Consider the following 25104-nt stretch of genomic DNA (forward strand, 5'->3'; position numbering starts at 1 on the left):
GAATTTGAAATGCTACCATGCAATGATCACTCTTCCTGGGAGGATCATTTACTAAAGAGTGGATAAAGATTTACTAGGATGTTACCTGGACTGGAAAGTTTGAGTTATAAAGAGAGGCTGGGACTTTTTTCTCTGGAGTGTAGGAGGTTGAAGGGTGACCTTTATAGAGGTCTACAAAGTCATGAGAGGCATAGATAAGATAGATGAATACATGTGACAATAACACTAATTCTAAGATAGCCAACAGCTTTTACCCATGGTAGGGGAATCTAAATCTAAAGGGAATGTGTTTAAGGTAAGAGAGAAGAAATGCAAAAGGGACAGTTGTTTTTTAAGAGCGAGGTGAGTGTCTGGAACGAGCGACTACAATTTTGTCATTTAATATTTGGACAGGTACGTGGATGGGATAAACAAATGAGACTAGTTTAATTCTGAAAACTGGGCGGCATGGACATGTTGGGCCAAAAGGCCTGTTTCATGTCATATGCTGTATAGGTGGTTTTCTTCTGCTCTTTATAGTTCCTGAATGCTGCAGTGTGTGGTGGCTTGTTGAACTTATGTTCCAACGCAACTTCGTTTGTGGGTATACAGCGTATTAAAAAAGAATGGATACCTAATGAACACAGTCCGTTGATTCCTCAGCAACAAACCCAAACAAGTAGATACAATGTGTCCAGAAACTCTAGCCACTCACAGTGCCATCAAAGGGTGGCACTGTGGCTCAGTGGTTAGCACTGCTGCCTCACAACACTAGGGACCCAGATTCGATTCCAGCCTTGGGCAATTGTCTGTGTGGAGTTTGCACATTCTCCCCATGTCTGTGTGGGTTCCCTCCGGGTGCTCCAGTTTACTCCCGCAGTTCAAAGATGTGCAGGTTAGGTGAACTGGCCATGCTAAATTGCCCATAGTGTTCAGGGATGTGTTAGTTAGGGGTAGATGTATAGTAGGGTAAGGGAATGAGTTCGGGTGGGATTCTCTTCGGAGGGTGGTGTGGGCTTGTTGGGCTGAAGTGCCTGTTTCCACACTGTAGCGATGCTATAATTTCTGAAATGACTGCAAGACTACTCAGGTGTCTTGGCATCATAGTCGCCCACAAACCCACCAACACACTAAAACAGCAACTAATGAATTTGAAAGACCCTATACACCCAACAAGCAAAACTAATGTCATTTACAAAATACCTTGCAATAACTGTGACAAACATTACATTGGACAAACAGGCAGAAAACTAGCCACCAGGATCGATAAATATCAACTAGCCACAAAAAGGCATGACCTACTATCACTAGTATCCTTACATACAGATGATAAAGGACACCACTTTGACTGTGACAATCCATCCATCCTAGGATTAGCCAAACAGAGACATGCACGAGAATTCCCAGAAGCATGGCATTCCAACCGGAACTCTATCAACAAACATGTCAATTTGGATCCCATCTATCACCCTCTGAGAAAAAGAACTGGAAATGACATTACAGGAAATGACATCACCAAGCCAAGGAAACCTAAAACATAGAAAGCAGGCCATAACACCAGTGCTTCACTGGAGGCTCACTGATGATGTTATCTAGTGTGGTGACAAAATGTCTGAAAACAAACCTTCCAGCTCAGTGAACAAACTTACATGCAAAACTTCAACCTGAGCTACAAATCTCCAAACTCGCTTATCTCTCTGTATATCAATGCTCCTAAGTGTCCTGCCATTTCCTCTTGTGTTTGACCCCTTAAAATGCATCGCTTCTTACTTATTTGGATTAAATTCAATCTGCGATTTCACCACCAAACTTTGCAGCAGAATTATGTCCTGCTGTATCATTTGACAACCTTCCTCACTATCCTCAACCCCATGCTAACTGTCCCTAATAAGTCCATTCTTTTTCAAATGCAAGTAAATCCTGTCCCTAAGAATCCTCTCCAATAATTTCTCTACTACTGATGCAAAGCTCACTGGCCTATAATTTCCTGAATTATCCTTGTTGTCCTTCTTAAGTAAAGAAATAACATTAACTATTCTCCAGTTTTCTAGGCCCTCACTTGTGGCTAAAGAGGATAGAAATATCTCTGTCGTGGCCCCAACAATCTCCTCCCTTAATATCTTGGGATAGATCCCACCAGGTCCTGGGAACTTATCTATCTTAACATTTCCAAGACACCCAACGCTACCACCTCCTTAATATCGAGATTCCCTAAAATATCAACATACCCCTTCATAATCTTAATATCATCCATCTCCTTCTTGGAGAATACCAATACAAAGCACTCATTAAGGACCTCGCCCACTTTCCCTGGTTCCATTTTCTCTTCATTCTTTTGCCCTTGAATGGGCCTAATGTTTCCTGCTACCATCTTGCTCCTAATGTATATAAAATGCCGAGGGATTCTCGTTAATCCTACTTACCAGGGACATTTTGTGGAGCCTTTTAGCCCTCCTAATTTCTCGCTGAAGTTCTTTCCTGCTTCCTCTTATATTCTTGAAAGGTCTTGTTTGATTTTAGTTTACATATGCTTCATTTTTTATTTTGACTAGACTTTCAATATCTCTTGTTATCTAAGGTTCCAGAATCTTGCCAGCCTTATCTTCCATCCTCAAAGGAACATGCTGGTCCTAAACTCTTATCAGCTGGCCTTTAAAAGACTCCCATATTTCAGTTGTGGATGTACTCTCAAAAAACCACCCCCAATCTAATTTCTCCTGTTCCTGCCAAATATTATTGTAATTAGCATTCCCACAGTTTAGCACTATCACCCAAGTTGTATGCATAACTATTTTGAATCTTACAAAATTATGATCGCTGTTCCCAAAATGCTCCCTCACTAAAACTTTGAACACCTTGCCCCTTCCCTAGTTGGACCATCTACCTTTTGTTTTAAGAAGTCTTCCTGGATGCATCTAACAAGTTCTGCCTCATCTAAGCCCCTGGCAATAAGGGAATCCCAATCAGTATTGAGGATATCAAAAGAATCAATGACAACAACCATGTTGTTTTTAAATCTTTCCATGATCTGCCTACATATCTGTTCCTGTACCTCTGATAGGAGGCTATAGCGTAACTCCATCATTTTGATTTCATATTCTTTCTTAATCCTGAGTTCTACCAAAATGACCTCGCTGGATGAGCCCTCCAAGGTAGAATCAGAGAGATGTACAGCACAGAAACAGACCCTTTGGTCCAACTCGTCCATCCCGACCAGATAGCCCATATCCCTCCAAACCCTTCCTATTCATATACCCTTCCAGATGTCTTTTAAATGTTCCAATTGTACTAGCCTCCACCACTTCCTCTGGCAGTCCATTCCACACACTCACCACCCTCTGTGTGAAAAAGTTGCACCTTAAGTCTCTTTTATATCTTCCCCTCTCACCCTAAAGCTATACTCTCTACCTATGGAGTCCCCCACCCCAGGGAAAAAACTTTGTCTATTTATCCTATCCATACCGCTCATGATTTTATAAGCCTCTGTAAGGTCACCCCTCAGCCTCCAATGCTCCAGGGAAACCAGCCCAATTCTATTCAACCTCTCCTTTAGCTCAAATCCTCCAACCCTGGTAACATCTTTGTAAATCCTTTCTGAACCCTTTCAAGTTTCACAACATCCTTCCGATGGGTTGGAGACCAGAATTGCACACAGTATTCCAAAAGTGGCCTTACCAATGTCCTGTAAAGCTGCATCACGACCTCCCAACTCCTGTACTCAATACTCTGACCAATCAAGAAAAGCATATCAAACACTTTCTACACTATTCTATCTACCTGCGACTCTACTTTCAAGGATCTATGAACCTGCAATCCAAGGTCTCTTTGTTCAGCAACACTCCTGGGACCTTACCATTAAGTGTATAAGTCCTGCTAAGATTTGCTTTCCCAAAATGCAGCACCTTGCATTTATCTAAATTAAACTCCAAATGCCACTCCTCAGCCCATTGGTTCATCTGATCAAGATCCCGTTGTAATCTGAGGTAACCTTCTTCGCTGTCCATTACACTTCCAATTTTGGTGTCATCTGCAAACTTACAAACTATATATCTCCTAAGCTCACATCCATATCATTTCTATAAATGACAAAAAGTAGTGGATCCAGCACCAATCCTCGTGGCACTCCACTGGTCACAGGCCTCCAATCGTCTACCTTTGAGCCAGTTCTGTATCCAAATGGCTAGTTCTCCCTGTATTCCATGAGATCTAACCTTGCTAATCAGTCTCCCATGGTGAACCTTGTCAAATGCCTTACTGAAGTCCATGTAGGTCACATCTACCGCTCTGCCCTCATCAATCCTCTTTGTTACTTCTTCAAAAAACTCAATCAAGTTTGTGAGAAATGATTTCCCACATACAAAGCCCTAATCAGTCCTTGCCTTTCCAAATACGTGTACGTCCTGCCCCTCAGGATTCCCTCCCACAACTTGCCCACCACCGATGTCAGGCTCACTGGTCTATAGTTCCCTGGCTTGTCCTTACAACCTTTCTTAAATAGTGGCACCATGTTTGCCATCCTCCAGTCTTCCGGCACCTCACCTGTGACTATCGATGATATAAATATCTCAGCAAGAGGCCCAGCAATCACTTCCCTAGCTCCCCACAGAATTCTAGGGTACATCTGATCAGGTCCTGGGGATTTATCCACTGTTACGCATCACTCTTTCCCTATGTTCTATATCTTGCATTTCTGTTTCGACAGTTAGCACTGTTGAAAAATACTCGTTCAGTATCTACCCCATCTCCTGCAGCTTCACACAAAGGCCATCCTTAGATTAGATTCCCTACAGTATGGAAGCAGGCTATTCGGCCCAACAAGTCCATACCAACCCTCCGAAGAGTAATCCACACAGACCCATTCCCCAATGCACCCAACACTATGGGCAATTTAGCATGACCAGTTCACCTAACCTGCACGTTTTTGGATTGTGGGAGGAAACCGGAGCACCCGGAGGAAACCCACGCAGACAGTGGGGAGAATGTGCAAACTCCACACACAGTCGCCCGAGGCCGGAATTGAACCTGGGTCCCTGGTGCAGTGAGGCAGCAGCGCTAACCACTGAGCCACCGTGCTGCCCCACAGTGGCCATCTTGCTGATTGTTGAGGGGCCCTATTCTCTCCCTAGTTAACCTTTTGTCCTTAATGTATTCGTAAAAACCCTTTGTATTCTCCTTACCAAAGCTATCTCATGTCCCCTTTTTGTCCTCCTAATTTCCCTCTTAAGTATACCCTTCTAAGTATTCACTCAATCTATCCTGTCTATACCCGATATATGCCTCCTTCATTTTCTTAACCAACCCCGCAATTTCTTTAGTCATCCAGCATTCTCTATACTTACCAGCCTTTCCTTTCACCTAACGAGAATATACTTTCTCTGGACTCTCGTTATCTCATTTCTGAAGGCTTCCCATTTTACTGCTGTCCCTTTACCTGCAAACATCTGCCCCCAATCAGCTTTTGAAAGTTGTTGCCTAATACGTTCAAAATTGGCCTTTCTCCAATTTAGAACTTCAACTTTTAGATCTGATCAATCTTTTTCCACCACTATTTTAAAACTAATAGAGTTATGGTCACTGGTCCCAAACTGCTCCCCCAATGACACCTCAGTCACCTGCCCTGTCTTATTCCCTAAGAATAGGTCAAGTTTTGCACCTTCTCCAGTAGGTACATCCACATACTGAATCAGAAAATTTTCTTGTACGTGCTTAACAAATTCCTCTCCTTCGAAACTGTTAATTCTATGGCAGTTCCAGTCTATGTTTGAAAAGATAAAATCCCTTACCATAACCACCCTGTTATTCTTACAGATAACTGAGGTCTTTGTCCGCTCTTAGTGCAGCTGTCCTTAATCAATAATGCAACTCCCTCATCCCTTTTATGCTCCTTCTGACACCTGAAACACCAATACTCTGGAACACTGATCTGCCAGTCCTGCCCTTCTCTCAACCAGTTTTCTGTAATGACCACAACATCATAGTTCCATAAACTGATCCAGGTTTAAGCTCATCTGCTTTCCTGTTGTACTCCTTGCAGTAAAATAAATTCACTTAATATTGCCAGTCCCATTATGTTTGTTATCTGGCCCTGCCTGTTCTTCCTTAGCACTTACTTGACTTAACTCTACCTTCTAGGAGAAAGTGAGGACTGCAGATGCTGGAGATCAGTCGAGAGTGTGGTGCTGGAAAATCTCAGCAGGTCAGGCAGTATCCGAGGAGCAGGAGAATGCTTAATCCCTTCACTAGAAATAGGCTTGTGGGCCGGGGGGTGCTGAGAGATAAATGGTGGTGAGGGGGGGGAGGTGGGTTGGGTTGGGGGAAGGTAGCTGAGAGTGCGATAGGCAGATGAAGGTCGGTGAGAAGATTATAAGTCCGAGAGAAGAGTGGAGTGGATAAATGGGAAAGGTGATGGACAGGTCCGGAAGGCAGTGCTGAGTTGGAGGCTTTGAACTGGAAAAATATGGGGGGGGGAGGGGAAATGAGGAAACTGGTGAAATGCACATTGAGCCCATGTGGTTGCAGGGTCCAAATGCAAAAAAGAGGCAGGGTGGTAAGGGTTTGGCGACGGAGGAGTCCCAATTGAACACTTCTCATCTGACCTCAAATTCACCTGGACCATCTCAGACAGCTCCCACCCCTTCCTGGACCTCTCCAACTCCATCTCCGGTGACCAACTGACCACGAACATCTCCTACAAGCCCACTGATTTCCTCAGCTACCTAGACTACACATCCTTCCACCATACCTACTGTAAAAACACCAATCCCTTATTCTCAATTCCTCCACCTCTGCCGCATAGAGTCATAGAGATGTACAGCATGGAAACAGACCCGACAGTCCAACCCGTCCATGCCGACCAGATATCCTAACCCAATCTCGTCCCACCTGCCAGCACCCGGCCCATATCCCTCCAAACCTTTCTTATTCATATACCCATCCAAATGCCTCTTAAATGTTGCAATTGTACCAGCCTCCACCACTTCCTCCGGCAGCTCATTCCATACACATACCACCCTCTGTGTGAAAAAGTTGTTTCTTCGCTCTCTTTTATATCTTTCCTCTCACCCGAAACCTATGCCCTCTAGTTCTGGACTCTCCCATCCAGACTTTGTCTATTTATCCTATCCGTGCCCCTCATAATTTTGTAAGTTTCTATAAGATCACCCCTCAGCCTTCAACATTCCAGGGAAAACAGCCCCAGCCTGTTCAGCCTCTCACTATAGCTCAAATCCTCCAAGCCTGGCAACATCCTTGTAAATCTTTTCTGAACCCTTTCAAGTTTCATATCATCTTTCTGATAGGAAGGAGACCAGACTTGCACGCAGTATTCCAACAGTGGCCGAACCAATGTCCTGTACAGCCACAACATGACCTCCCAACTCCTGTGCTCAATATTCTGACCAATAAAGGAAAGCATACCAGATGCCGCTTTCACTATCCTATCTACCTGCGACTCCACTTTCAAGGAGCTATGAACCTGCACTCCAAGGTCTCTTTGTTCAGCAACACTCCCTCGGATCTTACCATTAAGTGTATAAGTCCTGCTCAGATTTGATTTCCCAAAATGCATCACCTCGCATTTATCTGAATTAATCTCCAACTGCCACTTCTTAGCCCTTTGGCCCATCTGATCAAGATCCCGTTGTAATCTGAGGTAACCTTCTTCGCTGTCCACTGCACCTCCAATTTTGGTGTAATCTGCAAACATACTAACTATACCTTTTATGTTTGCATCCAAATCATTTTTATAAATGACCCACTGATCACAGGCCTCCAGTCTGAAAAACAACCCTCCGCCACCACCCTCTGTTTTCTACCTTTGAGCCAGTTCGGTATCCAAAGGACTAGTTCTCACTCTATTCCGTGAGATCTAACCTTGCTCACCAGTCTCCCATTAGGAATCTTGTTGAACACCTTACTGAAGTCCATATAGATCACATCTACCACTCTGCCTTCATCAGTGTTCTTTGTTACTTCGTCAAAGAACTCAATCAAGTTTGTGAGACATGATTTCCCACGCACAAAGCCATGTTGATTATCCCTGATCAGTTCTTGCCTTTCCAAATTCATGTACATCCTGTCTCTCAGGATTCCCTCCAACAACTTGCCCACCACTGACATCAGGCTCACCGGTCTATAGTTCCCTGACTTGTCCTTACCACCCTACTTAAACTGTGGCGCCATGTTAGCCAACCTCCAGTCTTCGGGCACCTCACCTGTGACTATCGATGATGCAAATATCTCAGCAAGAGGCCCAGCAATCACTTCCCCCACTTCCCACAGAGTTCTCGGGTACACCTGATCAGGCCCTAGGGATTTATCAACTTTTATGCGTGTCATGATATCCAGCACTTGCTCCTTTGGGCATTTTTCAAGATGTCACCATCTATTTCCCTACATTCAATGTCTTCCATGTCCTTTTCCACAGTAAACACTAGTGCAAAATACTCGTTTAGTATCTCCCCCATTTTCTGCGGCTCCACACAAAGGTTGTCTTGCTGATTTTAGAGGGGCCTTATTCTCTCCCCTAGTTACTTTTTGTCCTTAATGTATTTGTAAAAACCCTTTTGATTCTCCTTAATTCTATTTGCCAAAGTTATGTCATGTACCCTTATTGCCCTCCTGATTTCCCTTTTCAGTATACTCCTACTGCCTTTATACTTTACTCAGGATTCACTCGATCTGTCCTGTCTATACCTGACATAAGCTTCGTTCTTTTTCTTAACCAAACCCTCAACTTCTTTAGTGCTCCAGTATTCCCTATATCTACCAGCCTTTCCTTCCACCCTAATAGGAATATACTTTCTCTGGATTCTCGTTATCTCATTTCTGAAGACTTCCCACTTTCCAGCCATCCCTTTACCTGTGAACATTTGCCCCCAGTTAGCTTTTGAAAGTTCTTGCCTAATACAGTCAAAATTGGTCTTCCTCCAAATTAGAACTTCAACTTTTAGATCTGGTCTGTCCTTTTCCATCACTACTTTAAAACTAATAGAATTATTGTAGCTGGCCCCAAAGTGTTCCCCCACTGACACCTCAGTCACCTCCCCTGCCTTATTTCCCAAGAGGAGGTCAAGCTTTGCACCTTCTCTAGTAGGTACATCCACATACTGAATCAGAAACTTTTCTTGTACACACTTAAGAAATTCCTCTCCATCTCAACCCTTAACACTACGGCAGTCCCAGTCTATATTTGGAAAGTTAAAATCTCCTACCGTAACCACCCTATTATTCTTACAAAAAGCTGAGATGTCCTTACAAATTTGTTTCTCAATTTCCCTCTGATTATTAGGGGGTCTATAATACAATCCCAATAAGATGATCATCCCTTTCTTATTTCTCCGTTCCACCCAAATAACTTCTCTGGATGTATTTCCAGGAATATCCTTCCTCAGTACAGCTGTAATGCTATGCCTTATCAAAAACACCAGTGCCCCTCCTTTGTTGCCCGCCTATCCTTCCTGTAGCACTTGTATCCAGGAACATTAATCTGCAGTCCTGTCCATCCCTGAGCCATGTTTCTGCCATTGCTATGATATCCCAGTCCCATGTTCCTAACCATGCCCTGAGTTCATCTGCCTTCCCTTGCATTGAAATAAACGCAGTTTAATTTATAAGTCCTACCTTCTCCTTGCCTGCCCTGACTGTTTGACTCACTTCTGCTCTCAACTGTACCAGCCTCAGATTGATCCCTTTCGTCACTATCTCCTTGGGTCCAACCCCCCCCCCCCCCCCCTCCCCCACTAGGTAAATCATCCCGAGCAGCTCTAGCAAATGCCCTGCCAGTATATTAGTCCCTTTCCAATTTAGGTGCAATCTGTCCTTTTTGTACAGGTCACTTCTACCCCAAAGGAGATTCCAATGGTCCAAAAATGTGAGTCCTTTTCCCATACACCAGCTCCTCAGCCATGCATTCATCTGCTCTATCCTCCTAATCTGCCGTCACTAGCTCGTAGCACTGGGAGTAATCCAGATACTACTCTCGAGGATCTCATTTTTAAATTCCTGCCTAAATCTCTGAAATCTTCCTTCAGAATCTCAATCTTTTCCCTTCCTATGTTGGTGGTTCCAATGTGGACAGACAATAACCCCTTGAGAACATTCTGCACCCTCTCTGAGACATCCTTGATCCTGGCACCAGGGAAGCAACACACCATTCTGATTTTTTTTGCTGCTGGCCACAGAAGTGTCTGTCTGTACCTTGGACTAGAGAGTCCCCTAACACAATTGACCTTTTGGAACCCGATGTACCCCTCGTTGCATTAGAGCCAGTCTCAATACTGGAAACTTGGCTGTTTGTGCTACATTGTCCTGAGAATCCATCAGCCCCAACATTTTCCAAATCAGCATACTTGTTTGAAATGGGGATAGCCACAGAAGCTCCCGCACTAACTGCCTACTTCTCTTGCCTTTCCTGGATTTAACCCATCTATGTGACTATCTGCGATTTCCCCCCCCCTTCCTATAACTGCCATCCATCACATATCGTTGCTGTTGCAAATTCCTCATTGCCTCTAACTTTCTCTCCAACTGATCCATTCGATCTGATAAGATTCGCAACTAACAGCATTTATTGCAGATATAATCCACAGTAACCCAAACTCTCCTTAAACTCCCACATCTGACAAGAAGCGCATATCGCTCTCCTCGAGGCTTTTTCTGCTCCTTCACTCTACAGACCCAGAAAATAACACCGTCTTATTTCTCTACAAAACACTGCTCCAGGTTAAAAGTATTCACTTATCTGTTTCTATGCTGTGACTTCGCCCAAACAGATCAGTTGTGAATTTCACTGCTTGTTGATTTTCCCAGATGCACTCCGATGTCCAGCAAATTCAAACAGCAAAGGCAGTAACTGTGCAGGTTCACTGCTTTGTCAGTTTCTCTCTCTCTCTCTCTCTCTCTCTCTCTCTCTCTCTCTCTCTCTCTCGCACTTACCTCTCCCTTTTTAAAACTGCTGTTGTTTTAACTTTTTTTTTCCAAAGGTTCAAGACAATGCAATAGCATATGAAACAGTAATTGCTGCTCCTGGAATTCGAGGAAATCACCTCCTAACCTAAAATACATCAAAAAAGGAACAGCTGTTACATCCAGAAATTTTTCTTGTCCTCCATCTTGGATTACTTTTCTATTCCCAACTCCACTTTGGAAAATCCCAGATGGCCTCCTTTTTCTAAGATCGTAATTTCCCTTCCCACGTGATTGACAATGCCCTCCAGCGCATCTCCTCCATGTCCCGCACCTCAGCCTTTGAATCCTACCCCTCCCAACACAATATGGACAAACCCGCCCCCCCCACCCCCCACCAGAGCTTCACCTTCCACCCCAGCAATCTCCATATACATCGCATCATCCTCTGCCACCTTCGCCACCAGATATATTTTTCCTTCCTCGCTCCTATTACCGTTCCGGAGATTCCATTCCCTCCGTGACTCCTCGTCAGATCCATGACCCCCGCCCACACCCCACTCCCCAGTGCCTTCCTCTGCCACTGCAGGAAATGCAAAACCTGCACCTAAATCCTCCTGCCACCTCCGTCCAAGGCCCCAAAGGATCTTCGCACATCTGACAGAACTTTACCTGTACCTCACCAATCTCATCTACTGTATCCGTTGCACCCCATGTGGTCTCCTCTACAGCCGGGAGACAAGATGCCAACTTAATGATCGTTTCAGAGAACATCTCTGGGACACCTGCACCAATTAACCCCACTGCCCCGTGGCTGAACACTTCAACTCCCTCTCCTGCTCCGCCAAAGACATGCAGGTCCGGAGGTCTCCTCCATTGCCAAACCCTTATCGTCTGATGCCTGGAGGAAGACCGCTTCCTGTTCCGCCTTGGGACCCTGCAACCACATGGGATCAATGTGGATTTCACCAGTTTCCTTATTTCTTCTACCCCCCAACATTATCTCAGTCCCAAGCTTCCAATTTGGCACTGCCCTCCTGACCTGTCCAACACCTTTCCCATCCATCCGCTCCACCCTCGTCTCTGACCTATCACCTTCTCCCTCACCTTCATCTATCTATCACATTCTCAGCTATCTCCCCCTCCCACCCCCGTCACATTTATCTCCCAGCTCCCCTGGCCACAAGCCTATTCCTGATGAAGGGTTTATGCCTAAAATGTTGATTCTCCTGCTCCTTGGATGCTGCCTGACCTGCATTTTCTCAGCACCACACTCTTGACCTTAACCTCTACCTTGTTCTCAGTCACTTCAATGCTGACTTACTTTGCTGGTTCCCTCCCTGTTCCGGCCACAATACTTTAAACCTTCCTAAGTGTTAATAACAAACTCCCTACAAGGATATTATTGCTCCGCTAAATTAATGTGCAACCTAACCTAGTACAGGTCCGTTCTGCCTTGGAAGAGATGCCAATGATCCAGATTTCTGAAGCACTCCCTCTTTCGCCAGCTCTTTAGCCACATGTTAACGTGTATTAATATTTCTCACCTCACAAACATAAGATTAAACCCTGTGCCACAAGATCACAATCCCAGAGGTCCTGCTTTTCAACTTGGTACTGAACTTCCTAAATTCTCATTCCAGGGAAGTAATCTCTCTTTCTGTCTATGCCATTAACACAAGTAAGGACCATGACTGCTTGCTATTCACCCTCCCCTTTCAGAATGTCCTGTGCCCACTCTAGTATGCCTGACCTTGTAGCTACAAGACAGGTCAGAGGCTAGGAAAGTGGCAAGTATCTCACTCCCTTGCACCCGAAGGCTTGTCCACCATCTGGAAGGTACAAATCAGGGAATTATAGAATGCAGTACGACTCTAACAATGTTCAAAAAGCTCAACACCATCCAAGCTAAAGTTGTCAGTTTGATTGGCATCTCATTTACCAACTTAAGCATTCACTCTCAACACTGTTGATGCACAGTGGCAGCAATGTGTGTCATCTAAAAGATGCACTGCAGCAACTCACTAAGGCTGCATCAGCAACATCGTCCGACTTATGACCTCTTAGAAGGACAAGGGCAGCAAATACCTGGGAGCAGCACCATCCGCAAATTCCCTTCCAATTTGCAGGCAACTGGGACTTGAAGCTGTTTCACAGTTGTTTTTAACTTGTTGATGAGCCAAAATCTTGGATCTTTCTTCCCAACAGCACTGTGATTGTCCCCACACTTCAAACTGTAATAGGGTTAGAGTTCAAGAAGGCAGTTCATCACCAGCATCTCGAGGGCAATTATGTATTGGAATAAATGCAGGCCCACAGAGATGTTGATATCTCGTTAACTAATTAGAATTCTAAAGTTCCCCCTCCAGCAAATTGTCTTTAAATTGGTTTGCTGTGATTAGAGATACACTCAACTGAGTCTGAGTCTTCAGGTGGCATGGCAGGGAATTCCCCAACTGAAAAATGTTGCCCATATATTCCTCTCTTTGTATTCCCTATTATCTCCACACTTGCTGTATTGAATCCAGTAATTTGTTTTTCTTAAACAGTAACAGGAGCATTAACAAATTGTCATCAAACTTTCAAAATCCTACTATAATGCACAGTCTTTGTTTTCCTTCAGTGTACCATACAACTGAGACAAAATCAATATCATAGAAGGAGGCCATTTGATCTATTGAGATTTTCCTCGTATACTAAAAGAATTGCTGTAACGACAAGAATTGCCAATAGTCCTTCAACTGCACCTTCCAGACTTGCAGCTCCTATCACCTAGAATGACAAGTGCTTCAGATTTATTTGAAATCTCAAGCTTTCTGAGTGCTGCTTCTTTATCAGGTGCAGTAACTTCACCTGACGAAGGAGCAGCGCTCCAAAAGCTTGTGATTTCAAATAAACCTGTTGGGGCTATAACCTGGTGTCATGTGACTTCTGATTTTGTCCACCCCAGTCTAACGCCAGCACCTCCACATCAAGTGCAGCAGGTGCTTGGCAGTGCCACCTCCAAATTGTCCTCCAAGTTACACCCCTTTGTCTTGGAACTTTATCTCTATTCCATCATTATCACTGTTCAAAATTCTCCAACTCCTCACCTAACAGCAGTGCAGATGTACCTACACTACATGGACTGCAGCAGATCAAGAAGGTGGCTCACTACCACCATTTTGAACTTATCAGCTCCTATAAAAGAATTTTAAAAAAGAGATGTTATCTTGTCGCTTGTTATAGCATGATTTTCTTGTAACATAGGTTTTTAAAGAAAAATGCAACTTTGCAACTGCTTTTGTCTGTTTCTATGGTAGATAGTCCAAGATGATACTGATACTGTACAGTCTCGTGGCAAGCTCCCAGAAGGGAGGCAAACTGCTTTAAATACAGGGACCAAGGTAAGAGTATTGTTAACTTTGGCAATTTCTTTGGACGCAGGTTTTCCTACATTCTTGATATGGTTGTTCACAAACATCATAATCATTCATACAAGATTTTCAATCAAATTATATTTACAGCATCAATAACATAAATGTACTATTGAAGTAAAGACTTTTCACTTAATTGGCATAGACAGAATAAAGTCCTCATAATATTCCTTTAAATTACTCAATTTGCAACATTTACAATCTGATGATCTTGTCAGTTTTTGTTCTCATTTAGAAATTAAATTATCAAATAACTTTAATGAAGCAAACTAGATAAAGGTACAGTGGGAATGTTGTGGTTTATTTTTAAAAAATCATTATTTTGGATTCTGAGGAATTGTTACAGCATAATATTCAAGCAGAATACTGCTTGCAACACAAACTTTGCTTCACCCTCTACAAATGTTGCTAGACTTGCTGAGTTTCTCCAGCATTAAGATTTTATTTTTGTATAATATGAGACAAAACAATGTACCTATTCTTTTGTATACTGACAAATTTTGTAATTCAAAGTTGCTTGATTGAAACTCTCTGCTCATTCCTTCCAGCCAGTTAGTTCCCATTTTATTACATTATTTACATAATTTTTCTCAGCACAACCACAAAATGACTGAATTAGCAGGCATTGATTATGCAATATTCTGTCACTAGGTGGCACCAAGATGTATCACATCTTGAATCACATTTGAATTATCCAACAATTTAATTTAAATAAATTAAGTTTCAAGCAGATTAGAATTGTTAGGATTTGACTATAAATAAAAGATTTTGCAGTACAGCCCATTCTTAATTAAATGTTGGTGAATTCAAACTTACTGATTTGTAGATTTCTGCTGTCTGATGCTGAATAATCTATGGTCAGCAGAGGATTACATTTTATCCAATTATACTCCAACCTTCACGAATTTCAGCTGTGACATGAGGCTGAACTCTTGTCGCTTTTGCTTCTGTGCCCACTTCTTTGCGTCCTTTTTCTTCACTTCATTGACACTTTCACCCATCTGCAATTTTATCCTTCCGCACAGACACCACCCTTTGGTCTCTTGTATGCTTTTAATCGTTTCATCAAGAACTGTGAGCACGACATCAAACTTCTGAATTTCTCTGTTCTTGACACATATTCTAACATGACTTTTTCTGAGTTTACTATACTGTATGGTCTCAGGTCTGATCCTGGCATTGTTATCAATCCAACATTTTAAGGGTGGTGCTGTTGTCGTCAAGCATACTACATTCTACCTTGCAGAGGCTGAATGCCAGCAATACTTCCTATCTCCTCCAAACCATGACCCAACTATTGAAGATTAAGGTGCATGGGATCCACGGTGACTTGGCCATGTGAATTCAGAATTTGCTTGCCCATAGAAGACAGAGGGTAGTGATGGAAGGATGTTTTTTAGGCTGGAGGTTTGTAACTAGTAGTGTTCCGCAGGGATCAGTACAGGGACCTTGCTGTTTGTGATATAAATGACTTGAATGAAAATGTAGGTGGGTGGGTTAGTAAATTTGCAGACGATACAAAGATCGGTGGAGTTGTAGAAGGTTGTCGAAGATACAGTGGTTTATAGATCAGTTGCAAATATGGGCAGAGAAATGGCCGATGGAGTTTAATCTGGATAAGTGTGAAGTATTGCGTTTGGAAGATTAAACGTTAAGGAAAAGTATACAGTTAATGGTAGGACCCTCAACAGTTTTGATGTACAGATGGATATTGGGGTTCAAGCCCATAGCGCCCTGAATGTGGCCATGCAAGTAAATAGTGGTATGGTATACTTGCCTTTATTGATCGTGGAATTGAGTACAAGTGTTAGAATGTCATTTTACAGCTTTTTAAGACTTTGATTACGCTCCACTAAGAGTATTATGTTCAATTCTGGTCGTCACATTATAGGAAGCATTGTGGAAGCTTTGGTGAGGGTACAGAAGAGGTTTATCAGGATGCTGCCTGGAACATTGGGTATGAGCTATAAGGAGAGTTTAGAAAGACTCAGGTTGTTTTCTGTTGAGTAGCAGCGGCTGAGGGAAGACAATAGAATTCTGTAAAATTGAGATGCATGGATAGGTTGATGGTCAGAATCCTTTTGCTAGAGTTGAAATGTCTAATACAAGGGGGCGTGCATTTAAGGTGAGAAAGGGAAAGTTCAGAGGAGACCTGAGGGGCAAGTTGTTTTTACACAGACAGTGGTCGGAGTCTGGAATGCAATGCCAGGGCTGATGGTCGAGGTAGATACGACAATGGCATTTAAGGTACTTTTAGATAAGCACAAGGAATGGAAGGATATGAACCAAGGGCAGGCAGAGGGATTAGTTTCAATTGGCATCATGTTAGGCACAACATTTGTGGGCTGAAGGACCCATTCCTATGCTATACTGTTCTGTGTTCTACTAAACATCAAGACACTGATTCTAGGACCGTCACAGACCTCATCTGCTCTGGAGGTTTGAGCTCCACAGCTTTCCACAACATTCCACAACCTGCTTCTACCTTCTTCTCAAAATCTACATATAGGACAGCCCTACTAGATCTATTGTTTCTTCTTGTTCCTGTCCCACTAAGCTTATTTCATTTTATCTGCACTATTTGTAATCAGCAAATTCAGCCACCAAATCTTTTGTCCCTTGATCTAGGTCATTTATAAGTTGTAAGCAGGTGAGGTCCCAGCATTGATTCCTGTGGTACACCACTCATTGCAACTTGCCAACCTGAAAAAGACCCATTTATACCTATTCTCTATTTTCTCTTAGCTGGCCAATCTTCTGTCCATGCCAATATGCTGCCCACTACATCATGAGGTTTTATTTTCAAGTGCCTTTGATGTTGCACTTAATCAAATGCCTTCTGAGTACAGTACCATTTCCTTCATCCACAGCATGTGTTACCTCTTCAAAGTGTTAGAAATTTCTTGTCACTAGCTAAGGAAGGATGGCTTTTTAGCTTATGTACTAATCAATGATATCATTCATTCAACATCTTTAATAGACAAATCTGATTTGGATGAAAATGACATGTTCCAGTTATGATAATTATAATCTTTGTGAATTATAATCTTTTTTTAAATTAAATTCTGCCAAATTCTAAAATGGCGATCAGTATTGTGCATCATCTGCTTGGCCCGTAACCTTATTATTTGTATCAGTTTGTTGACTGCCCTACAGAACCTTCAAACTGGCTTTCAACATGAACTACATAGAACAATACAGCACAAAACAGGCCCTTCGGCCCTCGATGTTGTGCCAAACATTTGTCCTAGCTTAAGCACCTATCCATGTACCTATCCAATTTCCACTTAAAGGCCACCAATGATTCTGACTCTGCCACTCCCACAGGCAGCGCATTCCATGCCCCCACCACTCTCTGGGTAAAGAACCTACCCCTGACATTCCCCCACCCCCCACACCTTCCACCCTTCACCTTGAATTTATGTCTCCTTGTAACACTCTGTTGTACCCGGGGAAAAAGTCTCTGACTGTCTACTCTATCTATTCCCCTGATCATCTTATAAACCTCTATCAAGTCACCCCTCATCCTTTGCCGTTCCAATAAGAAAAGGCCTAGCACTCTCAACCGATCCTCGTACAACCTATTCTCCATTCCAGGCAACATCTTGGTAAATCTGCTCTGCACCATCTCCAAAGCTTCCACATCTTTCCTAAAGTGAGGCGACCAGAACTGCACACAGTTCTGTGTGGCCTTACCAAGGTCCTGTACAGCTGCAACATCACCTCACAACTCTTGAATTCAATCCCTCTGCTAATGAACGCTAATACACCATAGGCCTTTTTACAAGCTCTATCCACCTGAGTGGCAACTTTCAAAGAGCTATGAACACAGATCCCAAGATCCCTCTGTTCCTCCACCTTACTAAGAACCCTACCGTTGACCCTGTATTCCGCATTCTTATTTGTCCTTCCAAAATGGACAACCTCACACTTGACAGGGTTGAACTCCATCTGCCACTCCTCAGCCCAGCTCTGCATCATATCTAAGTCCCTTTGCAGCCGACAACAGCCCTCTCACTATCCACAACTCCACCAATCTTGGTATCGTCTGCAAATTTACTGACCCACCCTTCGACTCCCTCTTCCAAGTCATTAATAAAAATTACAAACAGCAGAGGACCCAGAACTGATCCCTGCGGAACTCCACTTGTAACTGGGCTCCAGGCTGAATATTTACCATCTACCACCACTCTCTGACTTCGACCGGTTAGCCAGTTCTCTATCCAATTGGCTAAATTTCCCACTATCCCAGGCATCCTGACTTTCCGCATAAGCCTACCATGGGGAACCTTATCAAATGCCTTACTAAAATCCATATACACTACATCCACTGCTCTACCCTCCTTCACATGCTTGGTCACCTCCTCAAAGAATTATATAAGACTCTCAAATCCATGCTGGCTGTCCCTAATCAAGCAGTGTCTTTCCAGATACTCATAAATCCTATCCCTCAGTACCCTTTCCATTACTTTGCCTACCACCGAAGTAAGACTAACTGGCCTGTAATTCACGGGGTTATCCCTATTCCCTTTTTTGAGCGGGGCACAACATTCGCCACTCTCCAGTCCCCTGGTACACCCCCACTGACAGTGAAGACGAAAAGATCATTGCCAACGGCTCTGCAATTTCCTCTCTTGCTTCCCATATAACCCTAGGATATATCCCGTCAGGCCCGGGGGACTTGTCTATCCTCAAGTTTTTCAAAATGCCCAACACATCTTCCTTCCTAACAAGTATCTCCTCTAGCTTACCAGTCCATTTCGTACTCTTCTCTTCAACAATACGGTCCCTCTCATTGTAAATACTGAAGAAAAGTACTCATTCAAGACCTCTCATATCTCTTCCAACTCAATACACAGTCTCCCACTACTGTCCTTGATGGGACCTATTCTCGTTCTCGTCATTCTCATGTTTCTCACATATGCATAAAAGGCCTTGGGGTTATCCTTGATCCTACCCGCCAAAGATTTTTCATGCCCTCTCTTAGCTCTCCTAATCCCTTTCTTCAGCTCCCTCCTGGCTATCCTGTATCCCTCCAACGCTCTGTCTGAATCTTGTTTCCTCAACCTTATGTAAGCCTCCTTCTTCCTCCTTACAAGACATCCAACCTTCCTCGTCAACCAAGGTTCCCTCATACGACCATCTCTTTCCTGCCTGACTGGTACATACATATCAAGGACACGTCGTATCTGTTCCTTGAAAAAGTTCCACATTTCAACAACATCCTTCCCTGACAGCCTATGCTCCTCAGATCCTGTCTTGCAGCATCGTATTTACCCTTCCCCCAATTATAAAAGCTACCCTGTTGCACGCAGCTATCTCTCTCCATAACCAAGGTGAAAGTCACAGAATTCTGGTCACCATCACCGAAATGCTCACCCATTAACAAGCCCATCACTTGTCCCGGTTCGTTACCAAGTACCAAATCCAATATGGCCTCCCCTCTGGTCGGACATTCTACATACTGAGTTAGAAAAGCTTCCTGGACACACTACACAAACACTGCCCCGTCCAATCTATTTGATCTGAAGAGCTTCAAATCAATATTTGGCTAAAGCCTCACACTCCAGCATTGTTTTAGGCCAAGTAAAGCACAGCTCTGACTGGAAGTGGGAATTGTAATCAGAACTGCTGTCTTTATTTTCTCCTTGTCTTTCTCTTCCCTCTTCTCTCTCTCTCTCCCTGCTTCCTTTGTACAGCCTGTCTTTTTTAATTAATTAATGGAATGTGATTCTTACTAGCTGGACCAATATTTATTGCCTGTTCTTAGTTGCCCTTGAGAGGTTAGTGAGCTGTCTTCATAAACCACTGCAATCCATTTGTTACAGGTACACTCAATGCCATTTGGTGTGAAAATACTGATGTACTGGTGATATTTCCAAGTCAAGATGTTGGGTGGAGGGGAACTTGCAGGTGATGGTGTTCCCATTTATTTGCCATCCTTGTCCTTCTAAATGGTAGTCGTAATGGGTTTGGAAGGTGCTGTCTAAGGTGCCTTGGTGAATTTCTGCTTTGCATCTTATGTACATAATCTGAGCATTGGTGGTGGAGAGAATGAACATTTGTGTTAAGTTCGAAGATGGACCGAGAGGCCAAAGTGTTAAAACAGTAGGAATTTTATTATGGAGATGTTTACAGGAAGCAAGGTTAAATGAAGATGTTTCTTACCCAAAACTGGAGCGTAGGAAGTTGAGAGGTGACCTAATAGAAGTTTATAAAATAATGAGAGGTTTAGATAGAATTGATAGTAGTTTTCTTTTCCCTAAGATAGTGAATTTCAAGATTAGGGGGCATGTTTTTAAGGTGAGAAGAGAAAGATTTAAAAAAGACATGAGAGGCAAGTTTTTTTACACAGGGTGGTTCGCTTGTGGAATGAACATCCTGAGGAAATGGTGGATGCGGGTACAATTACAAGGTTCAAAAGATGATTTTATGGATACATGAATAGGAAAGGTTTGGAGGGATATGGGCCTGGAGCAGGCAGGTGGGACTAGTTTAGTTTGGGATTATGTTAGGCATGGACTGAAAGGTCTGTTTCTATGCTGTATGACTCTGTGATTGGACTCTTGGTGACAGTCCAGCATACGTACACAAAGAAAATATCCCTTCCTCAAATGAAAACATGTGAAGTATTTACAATCAAAAATACTGTAATCAGTAGGTAAGTCATTCCAGAGGACATTGTTCCTGTGTGGCTGTCGGCACACCTCAAGCATCTGTTTATTTTTCTCGCTGGATTTAACCTCTGGTGTTTTAGGTGTACTAGGAACCTCTTCTGACACCCTTTCTTGAGACAGCTGAATGCTTTGGAGGTTCATACAATGTCATGGCACTCTCCACTAAGGTACTGTCTCCTTCAGATGCTCTAATTACTGTTCTGTCCTCGGACATATCCAGGTCTCTATTCGGCAGTTAGTTTTGATCTTCAATTAATGTCTCAGGCACATTCATTCTGGTTGCCAGAAGTTGATCTGCATGTCTTCTCCATATGATGTCGTATTGTGTCTTGTGTAGTTTAGTAGTCCTGTCCAGTCTTCAGTGCTGGCTAGTATTTAATCTCACCAGTTGCGTAATTTCTCACCAAAATTATTGATCTTTCTGGAAAGTGTGGCATTTTGCCGTGTTCTCCTTTTGAAAATCCCGTTTGCTGTCAGCAGTGTCTTTTGTCATGGGTGGTTTCAGCAAATCAAAAGCTGTTCGCAGCTGGTACTTTTTACCCTGAGCAATGCTGGAGAACTTAGAGTCATCAAATGATCTCTGTTCTAGAGTAAGCTTTTAAGGAATGCTTTGTTTTCTGAACGAATCTTTCTGCCAAATTTGTGGCTAGGTGGTAAAGAGCTGATTGGATATGTTGAATTCCACTCTGCTTTACATAGTTTATATCACACTGGTTTACAGACTATGGGCCATTATCACAAACAATTGATCCAGATAACCAAATCTTGCAAGATCTGCTTCAGTCATTTCAGTGGTTTTCTTTGAAGTTGCCATCAGGAAGCTGACAGTCAGGCCATTTAGTCTCCAGCTCAACCACTGAAAAACGTTCACCATTCAAAAGATCCAAATATTGGCTTTTCATCACCATTGGGTAATATATGAGACATAAATGCTCCAACTCCATATGTTGAGAGCAGTTTCAACAGTAACTTTGTGTCAGGGCTTCTGACTTTAATAAAATCTGTTTGGCATAGACTTCTTTTTAGACTCCTTCACGTTGATCTTGCTATTTTAAATTTTTTTTTGGCACAATAATTTGTGTATTGGTTTGAGAATGGTTGCAAGGTTTGGGACAAACTGCTGTAGTAAGTTAGTAAACCCACGATAATTGATATTCAAGTAAAAGACGTAACTAAAGGTACGGGATACAGACCATGTGCAAGCATGGGATTTGTTTAGAATGGCATCATGGTCAGTGCAGAAATGGTGGGCTAAACGACCTGTTCAAGTGTTAAACTGTTCTATCCTCTATCGATTAATCAAATTTAATAATTTTAGGTGCTGGTGCTTCAGTTATGGCTTTCACTTTTTTGAAAGTGACTTATATAGCACCTTGACATTGATGACATGACCTAAGTAACTTGATGGATGATTTAAAAATTCATATTTGTCTTTCCTGACTCTGAGCCCATAATCTTCACGTCTCAGCAAAGTAGCATCTAAATTGTCAAGGTGCTGTTTTTCATTTATTCCCGTGATTGAAATATTGTCCAGATGACGCTGCTGCACTCAAAATCTAATTCATAGCATGTTGGAATAACATAGGTGTGGATGTTATTCCAAATGGAAGTCTCTTGTATTTGTCTTTTTAATGTCCAGTATTTCTGTGATTTAGGATCTGCATTTATCTGTAGGTATGTTTGTCTATGGTCAATTTTACTGAAAAACTGGCCACCAGCTAGTTCAGCATAAATAAGTCATCAATCAAAGGCAGCAGATGCTGCTCAGCACACAGAATCAGATTAATAGTGACCTTAAACTCACCACAAACATGTACCAATCCATCATCTTCACTGGTATACTAGGCATGGCCCAACATTCTCATTTGTGGGTTCGAGGATTCTCGTCTTGACCAGCCTCTCTATAGTTCTGCCTTGACCTTTGGCCTGATTTTTATAGCACACTGATCTAGCCTTGCAACATTGGCTTCATTCTCATTCTTGATTTTCAATTTAAGAGATCTTTTCCATGCTTCTCAGATCTCCGTTGAAAGCAATTGCAAGTTTTTTTTAGAAATTATGGTAGCTCAGCTCAGTTCCAGAATCTGACAAGCAATTTACTTCAGTCCAGTTAAGTTTGATTTTCTTCAACCACATTCTTCCTAATAAAGCTGTAAATTTTCCTTTTGGAAACATGCAAGGGCAAGTGTTCAGACTGACTGACTGTACAACTGAACATTCACAGTCATTGAAACAACCCCTCAAAGGTACCACTTTGCCTGTGTACATTCTTAGTGCGATATTTGAGGTAAGTAGCACAATGTGACTCTGCTGTTTCTGATGCACACTTTCAGGTATCAATGGAACTGTCATTCTGGGTATATGTTTCCATTCTTATCATTCAGAAAGGGAGTGACCCGATATCAGTTGGTGTCACCAGCAATGGCCAGTATCATTAATAATTATTCTTCTTTGGACTGAGGGTCTGGGGTTTTCTCATGCTCTTTTTTTGTACATTATAGATTTTCTTCCTACTCTTTGGTTTGTGTAGTTTTATTGTATGAAAATGTGTTGCTGGAAAAGTGCAGCAGGTCAGGCAGCATCCAAGGAACAGGAGAATCGACGTTTCGGGCATAAGCCCTTCTTCAGGAAATCCTGAAGAAGGGCTTATGCCCGAAACGTCGATTCTCCTGTTCCTCGGATGCTGCCTGACCTGCTGCGCTTTTCCAGCAACACATTTTCAGCTCTGATCTCCAGCATCTGCAGTCCTCACTTTCTCCTACTTTTACTGTATGTTTGTTTCCTCCTCAAACCTGCCTGTGCATTGTTTCCTTTTTTTTCTCGCTGCAATTTCTACATACAACTTCTTTCATACCAGAAATTGGCAGCTGTTTGATCTGTTTATCCACATTGAGTCTGCATTGTGCTTGTCTCTCAGCTGCCATTTTGTGAACTGTCAGGTTCCAGCTTGGCTGCTGAACTTCCTTGGCTGCTAGTTACATTGACACTGCTATTTCCAGTTCTTTCTTTAAGTCTAGACTTCTTTCTGTCAGTTATCTCTTGTGGATTGCTTCTCTTAAACCACGCAGTAGAATGTTTCTGATAGCAACATTCATGTTATCTCCAAATACCCAAAAACTCTACTGATTCTTTTTTTAAAATTGCTGTGAGCTTGAAGATCGATTCACCATATGCTGGTTGCGTTTGTAGAATCTGAACCTTTCAGCAATCACCAATGGTTTTGGTGAAAAATGGTTCTGTCAGATTCCTTGTATTCCGTCTTACGTTTTGGAGCCCAGCTTCTGTACCTCAGGAGGTTAAAGTGTTTCTAACCATAATATTCAGGAATGCAGGGACATCTATTTATGCTTCAATATTTAGTTTGAATATAATAATGGACTCTCTCTGTAAATGAGTTGAAGCTCTATATATTTTTATCATACTGTCCTATGAACCAAAATTTCCTGTAATTTTATTTATTTATTTTTAAATGGGAAGGGGCTGCAGAGCATGTTTTAGCACTACCTTTTTTCTTTCCATTTAAAACAAGGGTTCTGAGGCTGCCAGTTCCTTGCTGAATCTTCATCCCTAGTTCTCTGTGTGTAAGGCACTTGTTACTCATTGTTACTTCAACATGGAGCATGTGGCTAGCTTCTTCTACACCATTCAACTCTTCATTGGTGTGAATATTTTTTCACTGACTCAAAGTAGCTTTTATCTTCATTGTCAGGTGTACTCTTATGCTAAGGACACTCAAACTTTCCCCCATGACCACAAACTTGAAGAATGCAAGCCTCCAAGAAAAAGTCCAAAAAATGCATAGTTTCTGTACTGTATATTCTACTTAAAAAAGAAAGACACCTAAAAGAAGGTTCTGGCCTATGATAAATACACAACTTGGTGTATCACTAAGCTAGGTAGATTAGATTTGATTGCTGAGCTGCATTGAATGAGTTGTGCACAACCACCTGATGAAGGAGTGATGCTCCGAAAGCTAGTGCTTCCAGTTAAACCTGTTGGACTATAACCAGGTGTTTTGTGATTTTAAATATTTTGTCTATCAGCCATTGGAAAGAGTTGAACAGTACCGTATGTGCGCTTGGCTTGAACGGTGGATCCGATGCATGCAAATTCTTTTATGTCTCCTG

The 25104-nt window shown here is 42.6% G+C and overlaps 1 protein-coding gene across 7 annotated transcripts in view; it reads left to right on the forward strand.

Moving 5' to 3' along the window:
• cep43 (centrosomal protein 43) overlaps positions 1 to 25104 on the forward strand; it is a 113750-nt gene that overhangs the window by 51066 nt on the left and 37580 nt on the right. For all 7 annotated transcript variants that reach the window (XM_072581175.1, XM_072581170.1, XM_072581171.1 and 4 more), the window contains one exon: positions 14187 to 14270. In XM_072581175.1, the coding sequence (XP_072437276.1) occupies positions 14187 to 14270 (84 nt within the window). The remainder of the gene's footprint in view (positions 1 to 14186; positions 14271 to 25104) is intronic.

This window comes from Chiloscyllium punctatum, chromosome 11 (assembly GCF_047496795.1).
Source record: "Chiloscyllium punctatum isolate Juve2018m chromosome 11, sChiPun1.3, whole genome shotgun sequence".
Classification (NCBI taxonomy): Eukaryota; Metazoa; Chordata; class Chondrichthyes; order Orectolobiformes; family Hemiscylliidae; genus Chiloscyllium; species Chiloscyllium punctatum.